At 44.4% G+C, this 18,306-nt stretch overlaps 1 protein-coding gene across 1 annotated transcript in view; it reads left to right on the forward strand.

The window, feature by feature from the left end:
- The window catches only part of MTM1 (myotubularin 1), a 98,106-nt gene that overhangs the window by 39,081 nt on the left and 40,719 nt on the right, over positions 1 to 18,306 (forward strand). The window contains exons 5-6 of the mRNA XM_043571053.1: positions 2,427 to 2,537; positions 6,911 to 7,012. Coding sequence (XP_043426988.1) covers positions 2,427 to 2,537; positions 6,911 to 7,012 — 213 coding nt within the window. The remainder of the gene's footprint in view (positions 1 to 2,426; positions 2,538 to 6,910; positions 7,013 to 18,306) is intronic.

Below are 18,306 nucleotides of genomic sequence, written 5' to 3' on the forward strand. Positions count from 1 at the left end.
TTGAGTCATGTAGAGAGGTGTCTTTCCCCACGGCAACAACTATAACCTGCGTCCTTATGGGTACAAAGAGACCTCTAGCTGTTTGCAAGGGCGTACTGATCCACATTTGTAGAATACAGTTATATCTTCCAAATGCTAAAATAGTCTTCGTGATCGTAATAATAACTTCCTTTGTTTTGTAGCTACCAAATGACAGGCACCATGCCAGGTGCTTAAGTCCGTGATCTTTAATCATCCCTACTTGACAGGAAAATGTGGCCAAGAGGTACCATCACTTGCCAAAGCCATTCAGCTAATAAATGCCAAAGCTCTACTTTGAACCAATTTTGTGCAACATAAGAGCTTGTGCTCTTTTCTCTACACTGTGATAACTGTGCTCTTACGTTTCCTTTACCTTTTTATTTTGAAATAATGATGAACGCTCAAGAACTTGGAAAACTAGTACAATACCTATAGCCCCTCCAATAACTATGCTGCTTGATCACAACCAGGAAATTTATGGCACAATACAGTCGACTAAGACCCTGACTACTTGAATTTCACCCGTGTTTCATGCACTCATGTTTTCATGTTTCTGCATACAATCCTATGACATTTGATCCCATGTATCACGTAACCACGCACTAGCAATCAAGAAAAGCAGCCATTTTGCCAGTGTGAAAGAACTTCCTCATGCTGCCCCTGTATAGCCACACCCTACTTCCCCTCGACCCCTGACAACCACTCCTCTGTTCTCCATCTCTACAATTTTGTCACTTCAAGAATGTCCTAAGTCAACTCCTATAGTGTGTGACCTTTGGACATTGGCCTCATCCACTCAAGCATGATGCTCCGAAGAGCCTTCCAGGTTGGTGTGTGTGTCCATAGTTCATCCTTTTTTGTAGCTGGGTTGTATTCCATGGCATGGATGTACCACATTCTTAGACTTTTTGAATTTTTAGAACACCTATAAGCTGTATTCATATTTTATAAAGAAATGCTTAGTTTTTCTATTATATAAAGGAGAAGGATTGGAAGTAAAACTTCAGCTTTCCTTGTATCCCCCAAAAGGATATCTTCTAAAGAATGAAAATTCAGTGAACACCTTTAAAACATTTTCTTTATTATCAAAGTAATCACCGCAATAAAGGAAGTATTGGATTTAAAAAACCTGTGTAGGTCTCCCTTTGTCCGTGGCTTTTACGTTACTGTAGCCCATGTAGTTTGTATGCTGCTGCTTCCCACGTAAGCTTATTTTTCCACGTACTGTAATTATTTTAGTAGCTGCATGCTTAGTCCATCACATTGACGAGTGGTAATTTTCTCCACCCCGATGTCCACCTCCGGCTCCATTGAGCATCTTCACGTATACAGTGTTCTTCCTGTCGTGCGATAGCTGGAGCCAAGCTTTTAAGAATGCTTAAGAGTCAGAAGGCAGGAGCATTTGGCTCTTTTGATGCGTGTTCCCAGAGCTTGGCTCAAATGTCAGCCCTTCCCCGTATTTCCTAAGCAAGCCACAGAAGCTTTTGAAAGCTTTGATTGCCATGTCAGGAACCGGGAGTAGTACGCCAGCATCTGGAATGGTTGTGAGGACAAAATCAGAAAGATGGCGTGCACGATGCCCCTGTACACCTGGCACAGGCGGGTTTCTCCGTGCATGGCTGCTGCCGTCGTCTCGTGATGCTTGTGGTGTGACTTCACTAATGTGGTTCTGTCTTGCCAGCAGTTGTATGGACCCCTCGCACCCAGCGGTGGGGAAGGAATGATGGAGAGGCACGGCTATTCACTCAGGCCCTTCTACTTCGTGAAGTGCGCCCCTGCCTAAGCTAGGTGCTCCTTCCAGATGTCTGGTTTCTAGCGTGGGGAATATAGACCTATGAATTTCGGCAGACAGAGTGAAGCAAGTGACATAGCAGCAATCTGAATCAAGTGTTCTAGAACTTCAGAGGAAGGAGTGGTCAACTCTAATTAGGAAGCAATGCTTTGTTAGAGGTGATGTTTGCTGAGCCAGGGCTTGAGCCACGGGGAGAAGACATCTGGTAGTTGGGAAGGATAGAAGATCCGGGGCAAAGAGAACACCATGCCGTGTTTGAGGACTGCTGAAGGTATTCACTTCGCCAGAGTGCAGAACGGTGTGGGAGAAAGGCCTGCAGAGACCAGGTGGATGTGACACCATGGGGCCCTTGAAATTGTGTGCCTGGGAGTTTAGTCTTTATTCTATAGGCGATGCAGAATGGCACATGTTTGGGGATGCATTTCGATTGCATAACTGGCTGTTGTAATGCTCGCTCTTTCACGTGTGATCTGTATCCTATTTTTGTTTATAAAAAGTGGTAAAAGGGCCAAGGTAAAATGCCCTAAAGCATATGTTCTTTTTTTAACAGACGTTTTTGATGTTTTAATGATACTGACAGAGATACTGACTTTTGCGTTTTTGTCCATTACAGGATTCTGCTCTAATACTTGATGTTCCTCTGGGTGTGATCTCCAGAATTGAAAAAATGGGAGGCGCGACAAGTAGAGGAGAAAATTCCTATGGTCTAGATATTACTTGTAAAGTAAGAGATTCAGTACTTTCTTGTGTGAAAAAAAGACACATTACTGTTGAATGATAAGTAAAGGTCAATGGGGGCTTAGAAAAAAATAATCAAAGACCCTTGTTCCTCTAAGGCCCTAGAAAGAATGGTTCTTCCTCAGGATCAAGCTTCCAAAACCGCCTGGGGAAATAGTTCCTATGAAAGAGTCCTGCTGTTGTCAGCATGTGTGAGGACTAACACCTGTCCTTCTGTCAGCTTGACTGAATAGGAAGAAAACTTCATAGATAGAATTTTCACACTCTCTAGTCTTTGCCCGAGTCTGCTCCTGGTGTCCCTTTATGTGATGTGTTGCCAGCTGGACATCTTCACACCCTGAAGAGTGGTAATTTTCTCCACCCCGATGTCCACCTCCGGCTCCATTGAGCATCTTCACGTAGAAGAGAAGTGCAAGAGATTCTACCCTCTGTGAACAGGCTGCGCCTCTAACAACCTCTCTAACTGGTCTACCATGTTGCTTTGGCGTGGTGGGTGGCAGGGATTTAATGGTAACAAAATTCACTCAGCAGTAATAGTAACGCTTCAGTGAGCCTCTGTGTTAGTCCACACACGTGCTAGGTGCTTTCCGTTCAGTCCTCAGGGCAATGCTCGGAGATGGACAATGGTGTCTCCACTTTATAGTTGTGAAGCCTGAGCATAAGAAGAGTTAAGTAACTGAGCTAAGATCACCCAACAAATGGCAAGGTTGGGATCCAAATACAACAAGATGGTCATTTTGCAAACAACAGGATAAACCTTCTGGAAAGAAAACTTCCTTTCCAGGGATTAAGGATCAGAAGACTACAATCTGAATCGAGTAATAAAATAGAATAATAACAGAATAGAAGAGAATAATGGCCAATCCCAGAAAGAGCTAGAAGGGGTTTGGAGGTCATCTGTCCCAGTGGTTCTCACAGCTAGATCTGGAAGGTGTGGCCTTTGCTCAGGCACTTTGATTTCTTAAAACTAATCTCCTATGATTTTTTTTTGATTATGAATGTGGTACATTTGTTTTATTACCTCCAGTTTATAAAAGATGAAGACTAGTACACTCCATCACGAAGCAAAGGATTGTGTCACCATTAGACCTGAACTGAAATTCTCCGTCACTCCCCACCTTGGCTTTTTTTTTGTTTTTGTTTTTTGGGGTTTTTTTTTTGGTGTTTTTCTTTAAATTTAATTTAATGTTTTTAAATTTACATCCAAATTAGCATATAGTGCAACAATGATTTCAGGAGTAGATTCCTTAATTCCCCTTACCCATTTAGCCCATTCCCCTCCCACAACCCCTCCAGTAACCCTCTGTTCTCCATATTTAAGAGTCTCTTCTGTGTTGTCCCCCTCCCTGTTTTTATATTATTTTTGCTTCCCTTCCCTTATGTTCATCTGTTTTGTCTCTTAAAGTCCTCATATGAGTGATGTCATATGATATTTGTCTTTCTGTGACTAATTTTGCTTAGCATAATACCCTCCAGTTCCATCCAAGTAGTTGCAAGTGGTTTTTGGTTTTTGTTTTAATCCAAGCTACCTTAAATTCCTTATTTATGATCCCAGCTACTGTCTTCACTTTGGGGCCTAGAAATACAAGGATTTACATTTAAGGAAGGTTTTTGCATTTTGCATAAAAGATCCATGGGAGTATAGAGTTTCCTATTACAGTACTCAAGAGAAAATGGGGTTGCTCTATCGACAGTTTTGAAAGTGACTTTCATTCTGATAGAATTTTTTTAGAAGTCCTATTTGTTGCCTTATCAGTAGGAAGAATTTTGTATTTAAACATTAGTCCCCCCAAAATTAATAAGACAGGGCACATTTCCCCCTTTGACTGCTTATTATAAAAACAGAGCTTAGGAACAACTCCACTAGGCATCACTTGCAAATGTTACACACATGTTTCTCAGTATTAGCATTCAGCCCAAAGATGATGGCCTAGAACACTTGTGGCTCAGCCTCTTAATTCCATTCTCTCCCTGGGAATGGCGATATCTCAAGAGTCCAATCCCATGTTCATAGAACAGACCTGAAGGTGATAGAAAGGGACCCTGCTGGGTCCAAGGCGGATGCTTCTGTCTCTCGGAGGTCAGCTCCAGCTGGCATCAAGAAGCATCGTGCAGCTGTTACTCTACTGACACGGGTAGTTCTGAGGCCCCCAAATTTGGTCCTGTCGGCTCTGCACGTGGGGATTTTGGCTTGCCAGTAGTGTCTTTCACCCTGGGGAGGCAAGTCCCAGTGGGTGTCATCTAGCAGCAGAGGAGAACGTAGCTCTGAATATGCGAATTTTTAGCCAGGTGCCACAGGAGCCCCTGTTGACACCTTGGAGCCTTAAGGAAAAAAAAAAAAAGAGCAAGCCAAATCTTACCATCACAGAACCTCCTCTCTTCTTTCATGCCGCACCCCCGTTTACTCGCTTTAAAGACAGCCTGGTATTTCGAGGTCAGCGGTGATGGGTGTTGTTTCTATAGAAATGCGTTATAGAAATGATGTGTCCGTAAATCAGCCCCTTGGTGTTGGTGCAATGGGGGGATGTTCACTTGGACTCACTACAGCGAGGCTTGGTGAATCATCACAGGACCCACTTGTCAAACAGGCCGAGGGTCTGACCGTCCAGTTCTTCTGCCACAAGGCTCTTTGTCAGGTGCCTCTTCCCTGACAAGTCAGGCTCTCAGGAGACCAGGTGGAACTTACCACTTAGGATCGGCTCATATTTCTTTTGCAGATTTGGTGAGCTGCTGCCTGTGAGTCATTTGCCTTTTCCGTTTCAATTTTCTTGTTGGCAAGATGAGGTAGTAATTCTTTCTGTCCTTTAATTACAGCTGAATCAGATGGCAACAAGAAGTTGCTTGAATCACTTGTGCTTTGGCACAGTGCAAGTAGTTGTTTGAATCACTGATAGATCAAAATAAATGGTTATCCAGAAATGGTCTAATTTCTGGCCAAGTGGTGAAGAGCAGTGAGATTCTGGCGTTATCATCTGACCCCGGGCTGTTAGGAGGGAAGTTCTGTGCAGGTCTTTCAGCCTCGTGGATCCTTGGCGATCCAGGGCTGTGCTCATGGCTCAGTTGCAGACCCTTTCAAACCATGTCATCCCAGTGAGATGATTATTCCCTTTTATTTGACTACCTCTTCGCATCCCGAGCCAGCAACTAATAACCCAGTTTTCTTGGAATATGTTGTGAATCGGTTTTTGGATTTTATTCAGTTATGTGCTTTTAAAAACAAAAGCACAGAATCCTGTAGCTGGCAAGGCCCGGCAGATGCCATCTGTGTATAGAGTAAGCAATCTTGGGTCACTCATCAGAGGTCTTAGGGTCCAGTTCTTTATACCGCCTCTGCTGCCAGTGGCATTCTGGGATGTCTTTTATATGGCAAGGAGCTTGCTAGTCCTTCATGCCAAAGACTTACGAAGCTTTAAATGTGATCCTGAGATAATAAATGAAAAAGCACTTTGAAACAAATATAAAGATGGTGATGTCCAAGACAAAGTACCCCAGGGTCCAGCACAGGGCTCGTTTTTTTGTAGCTGAAAGCACAGTGCAGAATGTGCCGGTTTTAGTGTTCAGCCATCACTTGGTCACAGCACCATGATCAACTTAAGAGACAGCCTAAAACCCCTCACTTCAAAGAGAAGACAGAATGTTCTATAAAAACAACTTGATATATAAGGGAGCACTTTTGGTTTGGGTTTGGTTTAAAAGAAGGTTTTATTATCAAAGAGCTACATATTAGAAGCTGTTTTTACAATCCAGGTTTGAGCATTGATTTTTAGTTCCTGGAAGCATAGGGGTCCTTCACTGTGGTTTATCTGGAACTCTGTGCAAGTCAACTCGATAGGAAGAATACGTCCCATTGCTTTGCATGAGCACTTACTGTGCCAAGCATTTCCTGAACTGTTAGACTTGAAAGTAGCAGGAAACAGAGGGAGAGAGCTTCCGTGTTTTCCTGACATGTTTGACAATTTTGAGATTACATGTGATAGCAGGTACACATTTGAAAAGTTCTATGAATAAAATACTCTTTTGTGATGAAAATACCGCAGCAGCCAGTTGGAGCAGATAGACATCATAGAGGGTGTGCAAGGCAGGGTGTGATTTTTCTCGTTACAAAATGATTGTAGCTCTGTCTTCTTTTTAGCACTAGTTGCTTTGTTTTTACATTCGTGACTACGATGGGGAGTGTTTTGAGGTGTTCTTAAACTGGATATTTCAAAATACCACACAAAGCAAAGTGATTTTCTTAGTAATCTCGATTAATTGTCCTTTCAGGTAAGTGAATCTTCCACTCCTTTAGTTGAATAGATTTTTTGCTAAGGAATGTCACTTTATTTGAAGACTGAACTGTCGAATCTGTCTGCCCCCTAGGACATGAGGAACCTGAGGTTTGCGCTGAAACAGGAAGGCCACAGCAGAAGGGATATGTTTGACATTCTCACGAGATACGCCTTTCCCCTGGCACACAGTCTGGTAAATTCCAGGGTTCTCCCCAGCACTGGGGGGCTGTTGGGAGTCTACTCTTTCATCTTACGCTCTGTGCTGTACTTCCCGGCATGATACATATGCCAGGACGTTTATTAAAGATGATTGAATTGTTCCGGGGGTGGGGAGGGGGCAGGCCTCTCCTCCGCTAGTCCATGTGGGATGGCTCACCCCAGGTGACTGGAGCATCACCCTGGGCAGCCTGTGCTCTCCCCCCACCCAGGGCGCCCCCCGCCTTGGCTCACCCTCTTTAAAAGGCATGAGGTAGCGAGGCAGACCGTCGGCACCTTCCTTTCTCCATTGTGCCTGGCTTCCACCTCTTCTCCCCTCTCCTGCCCTGCTCTAGTCTAAGCAAACTTGGAGGCAAACACCTGCTACAGGGACGGCAAGGAAGTAATTCTTATAAATATGAATATAAATATAAATATAAATATGCGCCTTTGCTTTGAGTCTAGGATGAGTATGCCACTGTGTAGATAAGGGGATCAAGGAGATCATTTGATTTTTGTTTTCTTTTTAATAATTGTTTATTTTTGAGAGACAGAGAGAGAGAAATAGCATGAGCAGGGAAGGGGCAGAGAGAGAGAGAGAGAGAGAGAGAGAGAGAGACACAGAATCTGAAGCAGGCTCCATCCAAGCTCCGAGCCATCAGCACAGAGCCCAACGTGGGGCCCGAACCCACAAATCGTGAGATCATGACCTGAGCTGGAGTTGGACGCTCGACTGAGCCACCCAGGTGCCCCTGAAGGAGATCATTTGTAATGTAGCCCTTCTCCCTGAGGCTGTCTTTTAGGGCTTTTTGGCAATAGAGGCCTGAGGTTTGTTTGTTTGTTTTTCTAGTGAGACAAGGTTCCTCTCTTCTCAGATTTCATCGACAGTTGTTTTGGCCGAAGGAAATTCATGGTTGATGGAAGGGACAATTATACAAAGACTGGAGGTCTAGAAAGATATGAAGAACTCATGAGTCATGTGTTGATTACAGATTCACATGTAATGCTTTAAACAAATGTAATGATACAGAGTTGAACACGTTTTCAGCCTTTTCTCAGTTTTTGATTAAATGTGGGTTTGAAAACCTATTTAAGAACTAAACAATTTCCTTAACTATTAGGGCTAATAGAGTTTTATGGGAACACATCTTTGGAATATGAACGTGTGAATGTAAGTCTAATCCACGAAAATGCAGTTAGGGGGTGTGTTCTGTCTTAGGCTTTGCATATCTGGCCCGAAATAATCAGAAATTTGCTCCTATAAGTCCATCTCTCTGGCATCTTTTGTCTCTTTTAGGGTTTACTCCCCTAAAAAGTCAGTTCTTACACCAACTTTTTCCTAAACTACTGTCCCATCTCTCTCCTCCATCCAAAGTTCTGGAAAGAATAGTCTGTTCTCCTCTCCAGTTTATTCATTCCTCCAGCCCATTTCAGTATCTACCTTTAAAAAAATTTAAAAAAAAATTTTTTTTTCAACGTTTTTTATTTATTTTTGGGACAGAGAGAGACAGAGCATGAACGGGGGAGGGGCAGAGAGAGAGGGAGACACAGAATCGGAAACAGGCTCCAGGCTCTGAGCCATCAGCCTAGAGCCCGACGCGGGGCTCAAACTCACAGACCGCGAGATCGTGACCTGGCTGAAGTTGGACGCTTAACCGACTGCGCCACCCAGGCGCCCCTAAAAAAATTTTTTTTAATGTTTATTTTTGACACAGAGAGACAGAGAGAGAGAGAGAGAGGGAGAGCATGAGTGGGGGAGGGGCAGAGAGAGAGAGGGAGACACAGAATCGGAAGCAGGCTCCAGGCTCTGAGCTGTCAGCACAGAGCCCGATGCGGGCCTCGAACTCACGGACCGTGAGATCATGACCTGAGCCGAAGTCGGATGCTCAGCTGACTGAGCCACCCAGGCGCCCCCAGTATCTACCTTTATTGCAGGTACCTTTTTGGAACTCAAGCTCTTACTGGCCAAATCTAGTGGCTCACTTCAGTCTTTATTCTGTTTGATCTTCCCTCAGAATTCACCAGTTTTGAGCACCCGTTCTAGCAAGTCCTGGTTTCTGTGTTATTCTGCCAACTTGACTGCCCTTCCCAGTCTCCACTGCCTCTGTCTTTTCCTTGGTGGACCATCTCGGTGCTGGTCTGCTCTCAGATACCTTCTCCTGTTACGCACTTTGCCTTGATGGTTTTGTTTCGTCCCATAGTGTAGGCCGCCACTGCTGTATTGGTGATTTCAAAATCTAGCCCTGACTCTGGCCTCCAGTGAATCTAACAAGCCTAATTCTCAAACATCTTCCTGTGGAAGTCCATGAGAATCACAAGCTTGTTGTCTCTCCCGACCTTTTTGCAGCTCACCAGACCTGTTCTTCAGCCTACATGTCCCTCAATCGGGGAGGATCCTCACTTGCTCAGGTTCGAGAGTTTGTAGTCAGCTGTCTTATTCCGTTGCTGCCTTGCCACCCATAGCTACATCCATTCCAAATCTTAGAGGTTCTACTTACTAGTAACTCTCACATATTTCTTCCCATTTCTGCTTGTGCTTCCTCTTTTAAGCCATGCTTCCTAACTGGCTTCTGTTCTTTCACTTTCTCTCCTTCCAATTTACTCTTCACGGTGCTGCCAGTTGTTTTTAGTGGAACTACAATCACGTCAGTGCGTCCCACTCTCCACACACACGCACACACAAAATGCTCAGTGACGTCCCGTGGCTTATACCCTGCGCTCCGCTGTGTGCTCCTCTGGTATACATGGAGCTTTCGCAGCGTGGAGTCTTTGGTTTTTCTATCCCCTTTACCAGCAGGCTTCCTGTCTCTTTAAAGCCCATCCTCCACCACCTCGCTCAGCCCTAAGTCCTTTTACATACTGTGTGCATCCCTCACCGCCCCCTGTAGGGTTGGTCTGGCCTCTCACTTGTTAGACTTTGCAGGTCCCTCCATTAAAGCACTTACCTCAGTCTGCCTTACGTAATAATTATGTAGTAATTGCCTACCTCCTGCTCTACTATGGGCTTATCAAGGCGGGGACCAACCTTTATTTTTCTCACCTCAGCATAATGACTTCTGCATGGGAGTTGTATAATGATGGCTTTTTTATGGAATTCAGGGCTAGTAGAAAGTGAAGGAAAAATCCATTTTATGGAAATGAGCGGGATGCATTTCTGGACGTTGTGGATGGAGCTCAGACGCCTAGGATCGCAAGTTGCTGCCACTGGAGCAATCCCCAGAGGGGTTGATTCCTCAGGTCTGTGGTACTTCACCGTAGCTCTTGTACCTGTGCTAGAAATCACTACGTCTTCCTTGGGAAGTCAGTAAAGTGACAAACTTGAGAAAAAATGTGAGCCTGATTGCTTATACAGAGTTTTAGGAAATTACATTCTCTAAGTTTTAACCACTAAAAGTCAGCTTTAAAAAAAAAGTTAAACTAGTCATCAAATCAATACAAGACAAGATACAGCTAAAAACTGATCGGCTATTAGCATGGCTTTTGGAATATCCGTTCCTGCTCTGCAAGTTGACATGTACAGCCGCCTCATGACTTCATTTCAGGGCACTGTGTTGGGTGGCGTCAGGGAGCAGAGGGCACAAATGAGGAGTGGTTGCTACCTCGTACTATTCACAGATGTGATACAAAAGATAGGACACACATGTGTGGCCCCGATACGGAACTGTTCCATATCCCAACTTTTTTGAATCTGGAAAAGTGGCCCGAGCAAGGAGACAGAAGCCAGTTGGTAGGGATCTAAAGAAAGAGTTGGTGGTGTTTAAAAAACAAAGGGGTATCAGCTGGGTTGAGGGAAGAAGTGTTTCACTTAGAACCCGAGAAAGGTGAATGAATATATTTGGGTGCAGGGGAGAGGAGCCTTGCCTCTTTTCAAGGCAAGAGAGAGAAGGAATCTTTCTGGAGCAGGATCCCTGGGGAAGGCTGAGGGGGACGGGGTGAAGTCCAGTTGGTGGGGCAGTTTGGGAAAGGAGAAGGGACAAATTCCTCTGAGACAGGAGGGAAAGAAAAGTTTGCACACTGCCACAGTGGGGAATGTGAGAGTGTGCCAGAAAGGGATTTCCTGGAAGCCCTAATCTAAGCCTGATTGCATTAAACAATACAAAGGGCCCTGCTTGAAAAATATCACTTTGTTAACATTGTTGAAACTGGTAAATCAGCTGCAGATTATCTCAGTGAATTTTTTTTATTGTAAGCATTTGAGGCCACAAGTAATCTTGCTGTTGTATCCATGAAATGGTGTATGGAGGCCAGGAGACCTAGGTTCGAAACCCAGCCATGGGGTGAACAGTGTACCAGGGGGCTTTTTGCTTTCCGACCACCCCTTTGGCTCTGTCTTGCCTCCTTCCTCAGTAGTATTTTCACCATGTAGTGTGTTCACGTTAGGACTTAAACTTTGTTTTTTTATTTGTTTCAAATTTTTATTTAAATTCTAGTTAGTTAGCATATAGTGTAATATTGGTTTCAGGTGTAGAATTTAGTCATTCATCACTTACATACAACACCCAGTGCTGCTGATAACAAGTGCCCTCCTTAATGCCCATCCCCTGCCCCCCTCCATCAACTCTATCGTTAAGAGTCTCTTGTGGTTTGTTTCCCTCTCTCTTTTTTGCTCCTTCCCTTATGTTCGTCTGTTTTGTTTCTTAAATTCCACACATGAGTGAAATCATATGGTGTTTGTCTTTCTCTGACTTATTTCACTTAGCAGAATACACTCTAGCTCCATCCACATCATTGCAAATGGCAAGATTTCATTCTTTTTGGTGGCTGAGTAGTATTCCATTGTGTGTGTGTGTGTCTGTGTCTGTACACATACATACATACACCACATCTGCTTTATCCATTCATCAGTCGGTGGACATTTGGGCTCTTTCCATACTTTGGCTATTGTTGATAGCGCTGTTATAGACATCGGGTGCATGTGTCCCTTCGAATCTGTATTTTTATATCCTTTCTATCCTTCCTAGCAGTGCAATTGCTGGGTTGTAGGGTAGTTCTGTTTTTAAGTTTTTAAGGGAACCTCCATACTGTTTTCCAGGGTGGCTACACCAGTTTGCATTCCCACCAACAGTGTAACTGGGTTCCCCTATCTCCACATCCTCGCCAACACCTGTTGTTGCAACCTAAACTATGAATTGAACTTGAACAGTTTAGCCACCCACAGTCGACCCCAACCCATTAATTCAATTGTTTCTATATTATGTCAATCCATTAAGACTTGAACATTGTTCTTGTAGCATTTTCCACTTCAGCCAAAGTGTTTATTTTCTTGCTTTATTTTTGTTTTGCCTGACAAACGCTAGAAATTGTATTTTTACAAACTGCATTGTAAATGCTACTTCTAGGTAAATGATATATTTTTATAAGAAACGTGACCACACTTCTGACTTAACTTTTTGAAGGCAGGAACAAAAATTATACATATGAACAGAGCCTGATAGCACTACAGAATAGAGTACGTAATCATTGGGGTGATTTGCTCCATGCCGAAATTCTTCTTTCATTGATTTACTTTATTGTTTGCTCATTTGTTACTCCGTTGGGATAACCAGACAGAATATAAATTTTAGATGAGTGTTTAACTGTTAATCCCAACGTACCATTGAGTCATGAACTCAATTTATTAGTTTTCAACTAGCATTTTTAAATTGAGTAGAAGAGAAAATGTTAACAGCACAGTACCTAATACAGGTACATATGGTTTGGTCAAATGTTTGTTTCAGAGGTGTGTGTGTGTGTACAGGGTCAGGGGGAGTGTAACGTATATGGTTTTCTGTTTATCATCATCTAGAAAGCTTGAAAAACAGTCTTTGAGGTAATGGCAGAATATGTAGAATAAAATGCTTTAACTTAATTTAGGCATTAATAAAGTCACTTCCATCTGTTTTTACCACTGTAGGCTATACTGTCTTGAATTTTGTTGCAGTGAACGGCTTGAGTTTTGACAAAAATCCTGGGGTGTAGACTCACATAGGGAAGTGGAGAGCTGGAAGGAGTAGAGCCTGGGACCCGGTCGCCAGGTTCATGGCAGCCGCTGATGAGGGAGAGGCAGACAGAGGACTTGTTTACAAAGCCCTTCTGGTGTGGGGTCACGAGTACATGCCATGCCGTCCAGTGGCCCGTGTCTGAATCTGGCTCAGTCGCATACCTGCTTGGCAACTTCGGAAGCCACGTAATATTTATGTGCTTCAGTGTTCTCATCTGTAATGAGGATAATAACAGGCTCTACCCCATAGAGTTTTTATGAGGATTAAATGTAAACTGTTTACAACAGTGCCTGGCACGCAATAAGTGCCCTTTTGGTGTCAGCTGTGCAGTCGTGCGCCATTTTCCCAGCAGGTGCAAAGAAGGATGATTACCCCAACACACTTTTGTTCCCCAGAACATTAATAAAGTAATTGTGATAATATGTGAGACACTTTAAGTCCCTTAAAACAAAGATGCCATATAGATAAGGTTACTGTTCTTAACAAACCACCGGTTGTACTTTGATAAAGGATTAATTGAAAGTGTTAAATTTCGGTGTGTCAAATCCAAAAAGCATCTTGAAATGTGAATGAGGGGCGGCAGTGATACTCTTCAGAAATGGTTTTCCGGTGTTGCTTTCTTTCCATCTTTTGACCCCACGTAGGCCTCCTGCTTTCCGGGTGGCACAGCTCACCCGGGTGTGTGTCCCTGTGCTTTGTACTTTTCTGTGCCGTTCTAGATGAAGCTCTCGAACACTGCATGGTTTCTTGCCTCTTGTTGCTCTGTGAGCTCATCAGCACCCAGGTAGTTTCAAAGGTTGGCAGTGTCTCATTTGTTTTCGTACACTTGACCTTCCTGTGGGCAGTAGGAATAGGCACAGGAGAGGAGACTCTGGCTGTGCTTTTGAGAGAAACAGCTGGGTCTCAAAGCCTTTTCCATGGATACTAGCAGCCTTCTGGGGACCGATGGCGTGGCGCCTGCTACGGTGAGCAGCATAGGAGGACAGAGTGTTAAAAATGGCTGCACCTTTAGGACAGGGCCTGTCTGCATTTGCAGGTGTCTGGGACTCCTGCCTTTGCTTCTGAGTCTTTGGCACTCTCTTCCTTTTGGCCAGCTTTGGTGAGCCACATCGAATCTGGTATCTGGCTGAAGCACTTTGCCGGTTCTACCTTGTGTCCTCTCTGGCTCAAGTCCAGTTGTACTTGCTTATAAAAATGACGATGTACACATTGTGGGGGTGCACATCTGTTCTGATGACTTGAATGAGAGGTGTAAATGGTCCTGTGGATAGGCTATTAAAAACAAGGGTGCTTTTCCCTGGGCCTTTGTTTTCCAGTCCAGAATTGGGGAAATTTTTATAAATTGCTTTGAGATTTTAAAAATTTCAGACTGAAATTTAGTGGACTCTTACTTCCCAGGCTGACCACAGGATAAAAGCACACAGCTCATTTTCAGAAGGCAATTGAAATGAGAAGCAGTACTGTGTGTAGACACACACACATGCACGCACGCATGCACACCCCTACACACCTACCTCTACCTGTCTTTCAGCCTAGATGTGGCTTTAGGACTGAAGAATGTCTTAGTTCTCAAGTTTCTTTGTGCCCAGGACTCTTTTTTCTTTCTTGGATAAGCAGTAAATGTGTGCCAATTGAGGGTCTCCTCGTGCCTCCTGCCGCCTCCAAGACTTGGCCTTGGTCTCTGTCAGTCTCTCTCTTCTCCCTGCTCTCCATCTCCTGGAACCGTGCTCCCAGCTGGGCTGTCCCCGCAGTGCCACCCCCATTCAGAAGTCTAGTGTTCACTGCCTGCCTGCACGTCCTTGGCAGCTGCTCACTTCACAGCTCACCTGACTTCTCGCCCTCCTACTGCAGGGAACCTGTGCTTTTGAACGTGACTCAAGACCCTGTAAGTTCTCAAGCCACTGCTCCTTTCAGGGGTTTGTTTGTTTGTTTGTTTGTGTTTTAACTACTGAGTAGCTATAAGAAAATGTTTGTAAAACATATGTAAAGTATAAAGAAGTATGCGATCTGGAACATCCATCTGTTTCCCAGGATATCATGTCTTTGACTTCATTCACCACGGCTCTCTGCAGCCCGGCCTGGTCTGCTGGCTTCTGGTTTGCTGGCTCGAGGTGCCTAGTTTCCCAGGCTGTTTTGTGATTTTTGCCGGTGAGCTCCTATTCCTTGGACCTTTATGGGAATCCTCTGAGGCCAGGATTGAAGGCAGTTTGGCATTTCCTTCCGCCAGGCATCTTAGGGCACCACAAATGGGGGATGGTTACAGATTAGATTCTCTGCCTGATGTCTTCTGGGCCATCTGACTTTTATGAGTTTGGGCTACGAATTGGTTAAATTTGCTGCCGTGTGGCTACAAATTTCTGGTGAGGGACAGCAGTAGAGATTTTTTTCTCCCTTAATTAACACCAATAATCTAGACAGGTAAGTTCCTTGGAGTCTCAGGGGGCCAGTTCCTATTTGTGCTTAACCCTGAGGTTGTAGCACTTGGGAGGCCAGCCTGTACAGGAGCTCATTTCCAGTTTGATGCCCATCCTAGCATCTGGGTGGGCCTGGGGCTTTATGTCCTTATGTCCTATCTCTTGGACCCCAAGAGGCCATGGAAACCAATTCCGTGAGTACCCTGAGGTAAAAGCCTGTGCTTTCCTCTTGGTCTCTGAGTTCCTGTTTGTGGCTAGTTTTTAGCTTCTGTGTATTTATTCCTCCCCAGCCAGCTCATCGGAGCATTTTTAGAAAGGTTTCTGTTTTATCCAGCATCGTTAGATGTTCTCAGCAGAAGGCTCACTTAGGGCATCTGTACCATCACACTTCCAGATACCTCTCCGTGTGGCTTCTGAGATCTGAAGGGCCTGGTCCTCTGCCTCTTTAGCTTCTTTTCAGCTTCCTTGGCTTCCTTGCGCTAAGTGTGGGTTTTCTAGAAAAATCCATCCTTGCCCTCCTCCTCGCTCTATGCCATCCCCTCATCAGTCTCTCTTCCCCTCATGTCTTCCAGCACTGCCTGTCTGGGCATGACTTGCAATCCAAAGCTTCATGTTTCCCTTTCGTGGCTCCATAACTTCAACTGACACCTAAACATTTGTCTAAAATTAATCTCTCCTCTTTCCCTTAAACCTCCTCATTTGTGCTCCCAGTTTCTTGTGCTGTCTTCCCCTCCTCCAAAATCCAGGCCACTCGAAGATTTCCCTTTTCCTGAACATTTACTGAAGCCAGCCTGACTTGGTTCAGGTTTTCATCTCCTCTTTTCTCAACTGCCGAGATGGTACTTAAACTAGTTGCCGTGCTTCCTTTTTGTCTCCGATCTGGTCCAGCCCTGCACGTGCTGTCTGTCGCTTCCCTCTCCCCCGGACACGACTCACATTCCCTTGCCCCTAAAACTTTGCCAGTCCCTCCCTCTCAGTCAGTGTCAGTGCAAACTTCTATCTCCCTCATTTTGTGTGTGGCCTCACCTCTCAACTGTCCCCACTTTTTTCTACCCCCTCCTGTGCTCTGGTGTTTGCTGATGGCCTCATATTCTCGGAGTTTGGGTCCCATTTGGGCCTTTTTGTCACATCATTGTTATTACCATGTCCAAAGTCATCTTACCCTTCCAGGCCCCTCTCTCCAGAAGTAACCTAGGCATTCTCTGGAGCCCCAGGTGCTTTATCTGTACCTCTCATGGCACTTAACTGCTCTCCTCTTTACACGATTGATAGTTGTGCCTCCTTGTCACTCTCCTTTGGAGGATTTCTAACCCCTTACAGACAGTACCTGGGTCTTACTCGTCTTTTTGTATACTTAATACCTTGTTCATAGTAGGCCCTTGGTAAATGTTTGTTGAATTAATATACTAAGGTCAGTAGAGTGAATAAATTAAGAACCAGCAGCAACCAAGTCATCAATAAGAATATTCTGTTGAGAAAGGGCATTTATTCAACAAGTACTACTTTAAAATTTTGAAAATAGGCCATATATGACCGTAGTTGAAAATTCAGGAAGTATAAAAGGTATTGTTGTGGACCAAATGTGTGTGTCCTTCCCAAATCATACTTTGAAGCCCTAACCCCCCAGTGTGATGGATGATATTTGGAGGTTGGGCTTTTGAGAGGTGTAGGTTTAGATGAGGTCCTGGAGGTGGAGCCCCATGATGGGATTAGTGACCTTGGAGGAAAAGCGATGGACCAGAGCTGGTTGGCTGCCCTCTGTAGACCAGGAAGTGGGTCTCACCAGAACCCGACCATGCTGGCTCCTTGACTTTATGCTTCACAGCCTCCAGAACTGTGAGAAATAAATGTTCACTTTTTTAGGCCCCCAGTCTGTGGTAACTTGTTATGCTAGCCAGAGCTAACTAAGACAGGCATGTAGTAAAAATCTCTCCCTCCCAGCACTGTTCACCCATCTCTTTCCCCTCCTCACAGACATCCAGGGTTGTCACTCTGTTAATGTCCACCCAGTGATGGTTTAGGCCTGTTCATGCAACTTGTTAGTTGTATTCTTTCCCCCTTTGACCCTAGCAATAGTATGCTATATGTGCCCTTCCATACCTTGATTTTAAATTTACCAGTACATATCACCTAATAATAGACTTCTTCATCCTATTTATGGCCATATAGTACTCTGTTGACCGTACCATACTTTATTCAGTCCTCTATTGACGGGCGTTGAGATCATTGCCAATCATTTGCTGTTACACAAACTGTGGTCGGTAACCTTGCACATACATCATTTTGTATGTGTTCATGTATGTTTTAGGATACATTCTTAGAGTAGAATTACTGCTATTACCAAATTCCCTTCGAGGAAGATGTACTGGCATTCCCTCCCGTGTGCACTGTGTCTGCCTGTTTCCAGACATCCCCTCCAACTCTGTTAGTTTCCTAAAGCTTCTGCAACACACGGCTGCAAACTTGTGGCCTATGAAAACACAAGTCTTACAGTCCTAGAGGTCACAGGCCGAAAATGAGTCTCCCTGGGTTAAAATTGTGGTGTGTGGGGCTTGTGTTCCTCCTGGAGGCTCTCGGGGAGAGTCCATTCCTTGCATTTTCCGGCTTCTAGAGGTGCCTGCATCCCTTGGCTCATGGCCCCTTGCTCCCTTTACAGAGCTAATAGCAGTGGTCAAGTCCTTTGAATTATTCTGACTTTATTCCATCATCACTCTCCTTCTCTGATTCCAACTCTTCTAACTCCTTCCACATCACAGGACCCTTATGATGACATTGGCACTCCGGGGAAATCCAGGGTACCCTTCCTATCTTAAAAGGCGATTAGAAATCTGAATTCCATCAGCAACCTAATTCCTCTTTGCCATGTATGGTAACATGACATGGGTCACAGGGATTAG

The sequence above is a fragment of the Prionailurus bengalensis genome, chromosome X, assembly GCF_016509475.1.
Source record: "Prionailurus bengalensis isolate Pbe53 chromosome X, Fcat_Pben_1.1_paternal_pri, whole genome shotgun sequence".
In the NCBI taxonomy this organism is placed as follows: domain Eukaryota; kingdom Metazoa; phylum Chordata; class Mammalia; order Carnivora; family Felidae; genus Prionailurus; species Prionailurus bengalensis.